At 43.8% G+C, this 12110-nt stretch overlaps 1 protein-coding gene across 1 annotated transcript in view; it reads left to right on the top strand.

The window, feature by feature from the left end:
• The first annotated feature begins 4135 nt into the window (after positions 1–4135).
• The window catches only part of LOC118236394 (tyrosine-protein kinase receptor UFO), a 39040-nt gene continuing 31065 nt past the window's right edge, over positions 4136–12110 (top strand). The window contains exon 1 of the mRNA XM_035434739.1: positions 4136–5004. Within this exon, the coding sequence (XP_035290630.1) occupies positions 4920–5004 (85 nt within the window). The 5' untranslated portion in view covers positions 4136–4919. The remainder of the gene's footprint in view (positions 5005–12110) is intronic.

A 12110-nucleotide genomic window follows, 5' to 3' on the forward strand; every position in this document is an offset into this window, starting at 1 on the left:
CACATACACACACAGGACTAACTGCCTGTTAAACATCTACATACCCAGGCACATATGCCCACATGTATGCACACAGCATGTGTACACAAATGTGCATATATGCTCTCAGAAATAAAGGCACATTGGAGGTACATATTTGTTCTTTAAGGAACAAATATCTCAAATGTCCCCAAACATAAAATATTGTTATATTTGGGTACTACAAAGTACTTTTTCCAAAGCAGAAAAGGTACAAATAAATTATGTTTTGCTGACTAGGGATACAATTTTATGTACAAATAGGGTGCCACCACAGTGACAAGCGATTGGACCTGTTTAGATACTTTTAGTACTTTTTTCTGAAAGCGAGCACAAAAAAGCCACTCTCTTAATCTAGTCCTGTCACAATACATTTTTATATCTTTATGCAAAAACACACACACATGCACACACACACGCACACACAAACGCATACAGCATTAAAAGCTCTTCCTGTCAGTCACATTTTCTATAGCCCTTTCAATATCATTAAAAGCCATGCACATCACTTTCATGCAATTAGTGTTATACATCTAGAAGCACACAGAGAATACATGCATGCAGATGTACATGTACCACACACACACACACACACACACACACGTACACATTGTACAGTGGACATTGTATAGTCCACAAGCATGACCTCCGCAGGCATTGGCTGCTGCACATGCAATGAGCTCATAGCTACGGTCAACTCCAGGGCCTTTTCACTTTCCAGCACTGGATTAATGGCAGCCAGAGAGTTTACGGGGAGCCAAAATGGTGGGACTCATCTCTCTCTAATCTCTAATGACTTACGCACTCCCTCCCCTGTCAGCCTGTTCCATACTGTGGATGAATGCCGTGCTTTGGAGAGACATTCATCATATTTAGTTTTCTTAGTGCAGATTTGGGGAATAATCGCATGACTTTCAGATCATAAAAACCAGAAAAGTTAAATCCCAGCCCAAACCACAAGTCAGCCAGAACGTCTGATGTAATGCATGTGACTGCCACTGCGCTTCTAGGCAATGGTAGTGTCATCAACGCCATCATTTAAAACAGTTCAAGCTTACAAACAATGAAGTATGTTATTGCAATATTTTCAACAAAAAATGTATTAATTGTCATACTATACTTAACTGTACAATGAGATTGATTACAGTCACTTTAATGTATGATTTTGTTATATTGTTATCAATACACAGTATAATTTGCTTATTTGGAGACGTTTGACAACTAAAAAGATGATTATTAAAAGCCTTTTAAATGGAGGATGACTTCATGCAAATACTCAGGCTCCACACGATGAGACCATCTCTGCAGACATGCTGCATCTGGAAATTAAAATACGTTTCCTGTTTGCATTTTTTTGGTACCTTCAAATGCTCACAGTTCTATACATGAAAAATGCACTCCTGTTTCTCAAGCTCAGAATTTCCACAGTTAATACTGACAAAGCACTCAGTTTGCTAATGAGGGTAGCTCACAGTATGAACAGAGTGGAGCATTGGGTTCTGGGCTTACTGCATGCTCTTCAGAATCTTCAGTAGTACAAAAGTGCATATGCGCATTATATCAAATAATATACATTTGAAACATGTCATAAAACATACCAAAATTATATACAGTGCCCTCCACAATGTTTGTGACAAAGACATAATTTGTTGACTTGGCTCTGTACCCCACAATTTTAGATTTGCAATTAAACAGTTCACCGGTGGTTAAAGTGGAGTTTCTCAGATTTTATTAAAGGGCATTTTTTAAAACATTTTGATTCCACCCTGTAGAAATGACAGTACTTTTTATACATAACCCCCTTCCCCATTTTAGGGCAAAATAATGTTTTGGATATATTAATATCATGTAAATGAAAGTAGTCACGTTTAGTATTTTGTTACTATCCTTTGCATGCAGTCACATCGATCTCTTGATGTGACTGTTTAAGTAATTTTGAATAAAATTAAAACATACCATTTATAGTACAGGATAATAAGTAGCGTAGGGCAATGCTTAAAATAATTTAGACATCTAAAGGGTATGTGTGACCTCATGTGTAAAAAAAATAACACACTTCTCTTGAAGTACATATAATCCTTAGGTTAGGCACACAGTTGGGTTTGTTGAATCATGGATCGGATGTTTGGAGAGGGCCACAACCACAGCGTCTTCCTGCTTCTTCTGAGCGTGCCCGGCCCCGCTGCTGCTGTGATGCTAACGTCTGCCACATGGCAGCAGCAGTGGTCAGCAGCTGTGAGGACCGTGAACCCAGGCGCTGAAATTTCAAATGAATACACCCAACCGCCAGGGCTCCCCCCACCTTCCACCCTCCCCGAAAACCCACACCCCAGCCCCCAGCCCCCACCCCCACTGTTTTGCTTCTGGCTCTCCTGCATGTCTTGACCACACCTATAGCACGCAGTGGTGTGCTAGGTGCATAGGAACAGGCAATAGGAGAAAGCAGAGGAGGGGATCCAGGGCTTCAGTAGAAAAACCATACTGTAGCATCATCATCTGAGCCTACTAATGGGCTTTTCACCTCCTCTCCAACCCCAACAATGTTACTGCCATGAAAAAAAGACATTGTTTCATCTGCACGAGTAAAATTTTTCCACATAAAATAGGTATGAAAACAGAAACATAAATTCATTTGAACCAAGCACAATTTTTTTTTAAATGTCAGGTTTGAAAATCCTCTCGATACTTCACACATTCACTATCACTCAGGTTGTTGCAGTAAGGGTCTGGACCTGGACCTCTGTATTTCCGGGAGAGCCGTAAATTGAGAGGGACCAGGACTGCTGTCCAGTCCTCACCTGATGGTGAGTCTAACCCCCTGTCCCTGTCAGAGGGGTATGGAGAAAAGCAACCATGCACCCACTGCCCCCCCCCCCCCCCCCCCCCCCCCCCCCAACCAGTTGCATCATCACTGCAATCAAAGTGCATGATATCAGTCTCTCTCTCTCTCTCTCAGTCTCTCTCTCTCAGTAACCATTTAAATAAATAAATAAATAAATAATCCTCTCTTTCTATTTGTGGACCCCGACAGCCGCGGCATTGCGCCTGTGAGAGCCCTACTGCGCCAGTCCCGCTGAATGGAGGGGGGACACAATGGGGTCTTTCTCACAGCCTCGCTTACCGTCTCTTTTAAGAGGCTCTGGGAAATAATCCCTATCGCCACACACTTTTAAGGAGCCAGCGTTCCCCCTACCCCAGCAAATTGCTCGCGCGCGACAGTCATAACGGTTTAATCCCAGGCATGAGTCGGGCATTCATAAAAACGCATGCTAATTACCCCTTTACATCTCCCTCTGTCGATGGTTCGTCTAGGTTAGCGTCCAACTTTTCCTTCATATTTACCTGTAAATTCATCCAGGCCACCAACATACCAAAACAAAAGCGCAAAACCATAATTTTGGTATTTCACTGCATCTGTGGTACGTCAAACTACGGTTATATTTAAATAGACTACAGTTTTCCCACGATCCAAGTTCTGCAGTTGCTAAAAGTGGTTGGGCTATGAGGCTGCAAGTCTTCACAGTAAAATGGAAAATTGATAATATTAGTTTAATCAAGCATCATCATCATCTCTCTCTCTTTCTTTCTGTCTATTATTTTTATTTTGAAGTACAGTAATTTCTGTGGTTGAACAATGTCCCGATAAAAGGGGTTTTTATATCTCAAATCTTTCTGTATGTGTGTTTGAGAGAGAGAGAGAGAGAGAGAGAGAGAGAGAGAGAGAGAGAGAGAGAGAGAGAGAGAGAGAGAGAGAGAGAGAGAGAGAGAGAGAGAGATTGAAAAATCACCGCAACAGCTCACCTGGATGGCGAGGATGACTTTTTCAGCGTCAGAATTGTGTTTACCAAACCCAAATGGTGTTCGAGTGTTCGTAGATGTTCGATTCAGGCTGCAACCATTCAGACTCGTAGCATACATAATTATCACAAAAAAACTTGAAAAATAATGGGTGAAATGTTGCGTTACAGGTGTTACAGGTGCTGCTCGCACATCAAGTTAGAGCTTAATTGTCGAAACATCTCACAATAATAACTGGTCTGATTGCATATATATATATTTGATTCTTTGCTAGTCCGGTGAGAATAAAAAACGGCTAAAGTTGGGGGAGGAAGAGAAGGAGGGGGAAGTACAGGGGAGGAGGGAGCCGGAGAATGGAAAGAAGTTCAGTCAAGGAATTTGAGTCCTGTTTGAAGGGGGAAAGAAGAAAGAAAATAATTGGGGTAAGGCTCCAAGACGGCAGCACAGGCTCGGGGAAAAGGAGAGCGACAGATCGAGGAGACGTGAACAAGAGAGAAGGCACAAACCCTTTGGAGCCGAAACATCCATTCCATAAACCACTTTTTTAAACAGACCGCTTTGTTGCTAAAACTTGTAGAGATCTTTTTTCTCCGGTTCCTATAACTCTACCAAACAGAAAGAAAAGCCTCGTGGAATATAATATTTGTGTGTTTTTTTATTTATTATTTTTTTAGGAACATTGAGCGGCGGTTTTTGGTGCATTGCCGCAAAACATTTGGATTTTATCCTCAGTTGTTGTCTTTAGATATATAAACTAAAACTACGTGGATTTATTCGGTCACTGATTTGTTTTCCATGTCCATACTCGGTGGCACATTCCTTCTACTTAGATGTTTGTATAAACACTTTAAGGAACCAATCGTGTGGCGCAAAGAAGACAAAGTTTACGGAAGTATTAGATGAAAGGTCGCTGTACCTGTTAATTAATTTACTCAACTGCGGGAGCTACAAACGTAAACGTCCCGTGCTTTGTTTTGGTGCTGTAACTGGCTGAGAGCGACGATGCGGTGATACGAACTGAACAGCCCCGGTGACTTGTGTTAACTACAGTTCAAATCTCCAAAGGAATTCTAATTGATCAGGGCCGTCCAAGGAGAAAGAGGATGAACGGAGGGTCAGGGTTCACGCTGTTGCTGACGGTGTTTTTATCCGCAATATGGAACCCAGGTACAGCCAAACCTGTGCCAGGTAAGAAAGCATATGATACAACGCATGATTATTATTATTCTTCTTATGATGATGATGATGATTATTATTATTATTATTAACAACAACACAAATGATAATAATAATAATAATAATAATAAAAATAATAATAAATCGTTTTTGGCCATTGTAATCAAATGCCTTATTATTAGTGTTGTAGGTGTTATCACATACTACAATAGATTTTTTGCTGGTAATTAATCTCTATAAATGTATGAATGCAGCTTTTAGAAGTAGTTGAAGAAAATCTTCATGACATGATAATAAAAAGCATACAACACCAACACAACTGTTCCCCATAATGTGCACTAGTCTGCTAATAATTTGTGTTAACAAAATCTGGTAAGGACAAACTCATGTTCTGAATTCATAATGATGGGCTGCAATATGTAGCCTACAGCTCCAGTTTGGTCTTTGGAATGGACATGTGCATAGATCACTAATAGAAGACATTCACACACACTTAAACACCCAAATACAGAAACACACACGTGCACGCACACACACACACACACACGCAAACACACAGGGAGAGTGCATGGGTGTGTATGGACTTTGTTCTGGAAGATCTTGCTAGGTATGAGAAGTCAGATGATCAGAACACACTTCACACTTCTTAGTGCATGGCTCCATCTGAAAGCTTTTGTTTTTAAAGATGCCTTTGTTGAAAAGACACATTTTATTTTAATACCGTACCACGTTCTCCCAAATGATTACTTGGGCATTAGTGTGAAGCTCAGCAGTTCTAAGGCAACGGGCAATTCAAAATAGAAAGACTGGGATGAGCATAGAGAAGTTAAAATCGCTGATCGGCATGAACAATCTTGTGAAATCCTTTTGTAAATCTGCAAGAACCTGAAGGCGTGGGGGCCTTTAACTGTAATTACCATTGTAGCGCTAAAGCCCATGTGTTTCAGTGTAGTGTGTTGTACATTAGCGTAATGATGTGTCTCCAGTGCAGTGTTGCAACACCATCCATGTACGTCAGTGCTTTACATTGAGTCATCTCATCGCTAACCCAACATAGTGACTGGGAAAGATTTTGTGCTGGCAGTGGATTGACTCCTCGGATCTGAAACTGGCTCCACAGAATGTATTTAAAAGTGCACGTATACATCATGGTAACACTTGCGCTGCATTTGCTGGTTAATTACCCGAACATGTCTGCACCTGTCTGGGGGGGCGATTCTAAAGAGGGAAGCACTAATTTCTCAGTTATGTGACGCAGTCAGTCGGCCCACTGAGTCGGTCACCGCTTCCCCCTCCTGTGGCCCACTACTCGCCGCTCGCACGGCATGATGGGATTTCATTATCAAACTTTAATGAGATCTTTCCAGCCAGCTCACCTTTTTTTTTTCTGTTCGTCTGAAGCCGTGTCAGCATCTGGTCCGTTCTCTTTCCAAACAAAGGGGTCACGTGACGCGAGAGCGAGCGCAGCGATGCACCTTTCCCCCATGGGCGGGGGGGGGGGGGGGGGGGGACCGCGGGATAATTACAAGCACGTGTAATTCCGTGTGTAAAACCTGAACTTCAAAAAAGCCCCCCCACTGCAGAAATCAGGGGGGCGCAAAACCTTAACGGCTTTGTTACTCGTTACTCAGGCAGTGCGAGGGAGGGTTGGGGGGGACAGAGAGAGGCTGCAGGTAGCGGTGCAGGCTATGTATCAGGACGAATGATGGAAATGATGGACAGAACTTTGGTGAAGGGCGGTAGAGGAAAAGTTTGGCTGAGTCAAATATGTATCTGAGATGAACTTGTTGAATTCTTTGGTTGTTGGAGGAATTTTATACCGCCCCTGCCACCAGTTCCTCAGAATTTTCAACTAAACAAGTTAGTTATCCAGAAACGTACGGTACAGTTGGATGAAATAAGAGTTTTGCAGTGAACAGTGTTGAAAAGAGGTGAGCCTTTTTTTTCTTTTTTAGTTGTCAGCAATTCGCAGGAACCTCGGCGGTGTCTAAAAGGGGGTCGAAGTATGCGGTGCGGTTGAGTCAGGTCAGACGTCGAGCGTGTACGGTAATCCGCCGTGGTGATTCAGAGGAAGAGGAGGACCGTTACGAGAGCGGGGTGGGTGTGGGGGGGGGGGGGGGGTGGGGGGAGGGTGGTGGGGGGGGGGGACGGAGGATTACGTTTTAAGGCCCGAAAAGGAGACGGGGGAGCGAGAGAATGAATAGACGTTCAGTTTTCTCCTGTTGGTTCACTATAAACAGCCCTGATTCATTCGCTGTGCTAAAGCTGGTGAGGTAAAGAGGTGGTGTGAGATGTTCGAGGGGAGGACAGTGTAATGAGGGGTGAGAACGTAACCTTTCAAAAAAAAGGAGGCAAACTCAGTGGGGCCACTTGTTTAAAAAAGGGATTTAATAAATATTTAGTCTCGATTTCTTTTCCTGTTTATTTTGTTCTGCATGCAGTTTATTTAGGACTGCACAGAGGAGTTTGTATAGGGTTGAAAGGCCATGCTACATGGTCTTGCCCCTGGAATGGGTTTCTTTTTGAGCAAAAAAAAACTCATTTATTGGATTTTGGAGTCATTTGATATTTATCATAAGCTGAATCTAAGCTGAAACACAGTCAGGCAGTCCATATATAGTCCTAAGATCCAGCTATTAATTTCTGTCCCCTACAGGAGACATGATTATCTGGTCTTCATCTCAAGAACCATATATTCAACTGTGCTGGTCTCAGGGACATTCAATAAAATTAAACTAAGTTTAACATTTTTTTCACTGCAACATGTTTTTGTCATCTAAGATACCTTATTATTTTTTTTTGAATTAGAGTACTTATTTTCTGTCGGGTCTCAGGAGGATACTTGAAATCCTGCCGGCGCAGTGGGACCTTGTTCATACATCAGTGTATTATTTTTTGTACCGGATGCCAAGGAGGCAGGAAGTGAAAAATAGTCCTCTTCTGCATTCAAGGCTGGGGGACTGGGTCGAGATAATATAACATGCCTAACGTATGCAGGTATGCGCGTAAGTACAGACTTACGTACGCACACCCACGCAGTTACACTTGATTTAAGCCTGCTATGTTATCCTTCCAGGGATACCTGTTAAACTTGTTAGGAGTTTTCGGCATTTAAACACAGGTGTTTAAGGCGTAAAATAACCGCCTTTTGTTTTGTGATGACAAAAGAACTCGGTTGTGCGGACCTTTTAGAGAAGTTAACACGCTCAAAGTACAATGTGGTGCCAGAGAAGCTAGGCACAGCAGCAGAGAGAGAGGGAGCTTGAGGGTTTTTATTATAAACACGCCCTCTTGTGAGTTTCTCCCCGTGTGATTGTATGCCAGTGGGCATGTTTGCTTTCAAGATCCCTGCAATTTCTCTAACCCGGGTCAAAAATAATCCGTGGGGCAGTCTGTTTTTCTTTTCTTAGAATCATTCAGGATTTCTCCTCGTGTCGTGTCAGTCGCGTAGCTGTGTGTTTTCAGGTCTGTGAGACGAATGAAGGGCAAACAAAATGCCAGCGCAGTGTTGATAAAATGTGACTGTTTGTCCATGTGCTGATCACGGGAGTCTAGGCTCCGATGACTGGGCGATGAGAAATGACCTGCTTCATAGGTGGTGGGGGTCAAGGGTCGGAGGTCGTGCCCTATGACGGAGAAGGGCAGAAGCTTGGCAAGCTTAGGGAACTTTAGAAGGGGAGGGGCAGGAAAGAGGAGAGTGAAACCATTCAATTTATATGAGACTGACCAATTTGTTTAATATGGCAAAAATTGTAGGAATGCTAGGGATCATTTGCTACTATGTGCATTTCTCTTTTTCTTTTTTTTTCTTTTTTTCTGCGTCTCCTATTGTTTAACTTTTTGGCGAGTCCAGTGAAACTTCGTCATACCAGCATTTTTTGGAATTTGCATTCCAAGAGGAGTGCAAGAGAGCAAGAGTGAGAGACTGAAACAGGAACTGGAAGGGGGGAAAATGATCGAGATTTATCGCTCCCCAACCGCACAGCTCTTTTGGCTGTGAGCAGATTTGTGGAGCCTCATCTTGCCGATGAATATTGAACTAATCTCAGCGAGAAAGGAGGGGAAAATAGTGAATTACAGGCTAATGAAACAGCCATGTTCATCTCCAGCAACTACAATGTATTTACAAAATATATATTGCAACATCTGGTAGAAATCAATTTTATATTGCTCAATTGCGATGAAATGTTGCAATATTTTGATATTTTAATCCCGTAGATTGCAGTATATTCCATTTCTGTTACAAAAAAAACAACTGTGTTACCACAACAAGTAGACTTTGGCCACTAGTATATGGGATAATTGTCTATCGGGCCGAGGGCTGTCCCTGAACCAAGGTGAGTCACTCTGAAAAAATGTGTTTATCCTATAAGGTGGTAGAGACGGTGTCTTTGATGATGGAATCTCAGCGGTTCTCGAGAAGAAAAATAAACACGTGTTTAGTTCCTGTCATGTGAACATGAACAGTTGTCACTATTTGAGCCAATCATTTATCTCTTTTCGCTTCACGATTTCTTCCCGTTTCACAGGTCCGTGAGAAAACACACATTCAGCGATCCTGTTCTTTCATAAGCGAACATCTCATGACGTACGTAAGAAGAACATAAGAATATCGTGCTACTGAGAACAGGCCATTTAGCCCATCTAGCCTTGTCGTTTTATTGCTTATGCGGGGCTTAATGATGCAGCTTTCATTATTAAGACCTCCTGGAATCTGCAGTACGACTCAATCTGCTGTTCTGTGGGGTGTTGCCAAACAAACAGCTGAGGCACGTCAGTGGACCCTGGCTGTACTCTGCGGCTCACTGCTCCTGAAAAAAATGAACCCCATCTCTAGAACAAAAGTCTTACCCAAACCATTTCCCTCAAATTCACAGGGGAGACTTTGCCCTGTAAAAGAACCTCAACAGTTTTGGGGGCCTTTCCTTTCCATACTTCACCAGGGTGAATCAAGATTTGGGACAATATGTGAGATCCCATCTCTCTGCTACAAGCCATAGACTGCCATAGGCACCAAGCAGATTTAGCTGTTCAACTGTGACGGCATAATACAGCTGTTTTACATGCGTATACGCTGCGCTCCTTCTGGTTTTCTGCGCACAAATCTTTGGCAAAGCAGCGTGTTTGTGAGACATGCCAGTGAGGCATTTTGGATTGAATTTGTGGGAATGCGAGCTGGGGGAATTGGATGTGTGGGGGTTGTTGTTTGTGTGTGTGTGTGTGTGGTGGAGGGCGGGGGTGGCGGCGGGGGGGGGGGGGGGTATGGGGGTTAGCGGGGGCAGGGTGGGGTTGGATGTAGCAGAGACGGGAAAGCGGGGAGAGAGAGAGGGAGAAAGAGAGAGAGAACAGAGAGAGAGAGAGTTTGTGTCCAGGCTTTGCTGTGCGGAAATAAGCTGAGGCATTCTCACTGGCTTGTTATGAGTCCACTTGAGATAAGTTCTGAAAGAGTCCCATTGTGCTCCGGTCCTTTCCCCCTCCGCTCTGGTCCCTGTTATCAGTGCTGGGGCTGAGCTCCACTGTCTGAGGCAGGCTGAAGCCCACAGACGGACACACGGCTGTCCCTAAGAGACGCTGAACTGTCAGGACTTTGCTCTTACAATGATTTGGACAAGGTTGAGACCCCCCCCCACCCCTTTCTCCCCCCTCTATCTCCAAGGCCATTTCAAAGTCCAAGCAGCCAAAGACAAAGATCATAGAAATCATGTCTGACCTCAACAAACCTTCCAAAACCGTCTGCAAGCACTTGATCATACATAGTCTAAAAAATTGGAGGGAAAAAGTTTTTTTGGCCATGGAAAATGCACTCAGCTCTTCTAGAACCTCAATTTGTCCAGCGAGCACAAACGTGCATGATAATATAGCTGTTAAATTTGCTTTCCAGTTGTGGCCCATAGAATCAGAGTTGAGCTGAGAGGTCACAGCCATGCGGGGTGGAGTAGGGTTGTAACCATAGCGACAGGATAAGCACCTGGGTTGCCATTTCCCAGCTCTGCTCTGCAATCCAGCACCAGCACCTTCCAGCCCAGCATTCTTGGACCCTCCCCCTCAGAAGTTATGAGGAAGTCTGGAATGTCTCAATCAAGTAAATGATTAATCAAACATGGCGGATAAGCGCCTCGGTGGAACAACATCCTGGACACTTTGCCCTCTTATCTGGGTGATGAAATCCCCCCCCCCCCCCCCCTCCTCCCATGATGCATTGATTGCCTGATTGATTGATTGGCTCCATTTGATAATTAAATCAAATTGCGCATATCACCAAAGGCATTTGTAACAGTGATTGCACTTCTAAATGATTAAGGATGAAGCAAAGTCTTCAAAGGTGTTTCCATTGTTTTCCAATGTGTGGAATGCATGTAGAAATGGCAGGAATGCTAGTAATGTGAAGCATATCGTAATTGTATATCGCACCAGAATATACAAGCAAACGATAAAGGCGTAAGTACGTATGATGTTTAATACAGCAGATACAGTCACTCTATTTAGCCAGTTCTGCTGCTAGCCTGCGTGCCTGTTAGATTGCCTATGAATGAATTCCTGTTTGATTTAAAGCAATCGAAGCAGATATGAGTGTGCGTGGTCAGTGACCGGGGAGACTTTATTGATCGCCAGGGAGCCGAGACGAACGGTGGTGGGAAAGGGGTCCGCGCTTGAGTCATAAACGATGCTGGAGCAGTGAAACGGAGTCTCGCCTCAATGGGATGCAGATGTGCAGGCCCGCAGAGATGACCGAGTGCACGCGCGGGTCAGGATGAGCTCACCGCTTCGCCATAAACAGAGGCCCGCGTCGCCTGTGCAGCGGCTGATGCGGCTTGTGCAACGGGAACCTTTAAGGAAACGAAGGGGGGCCACGTTCCGGTGTTGGGTAACGGGCACGTGGCGGACGCTTCGTTCAGGAGCAGGTCACCGATCAGTCAAACAGTCAGAGATCAGCGAAAAGGAGAAGCTGATCCATAGCTATCGGCAGAATTGCAATAAAAGTGTACGAATGCTAAATCGATCGGTCCCTCCAAGACCCAATAGAGGTCCTTATCAAGAATGACCTGTGCACTCTCCTTTTTTAATCTAAACATTCAGTCCATTCCTAATCCATCCATCCATTATCTATGTCCGCTTAT

This window comes from Anguilla anguilla, chromosome 9, assembly GCF_013347855.1.
Source record: "Anguilla anguilla isolate fAngAng1 chromosome 9, fAngAng1.pri, whole genome shotgun sequence".
NCBI classification, from domain to species: Eukaryota; Metazoa; Chordata; class Actinopteri; order Anguilliformes; family Anguillidae; genus Anguilla; species Anguilla anguilla.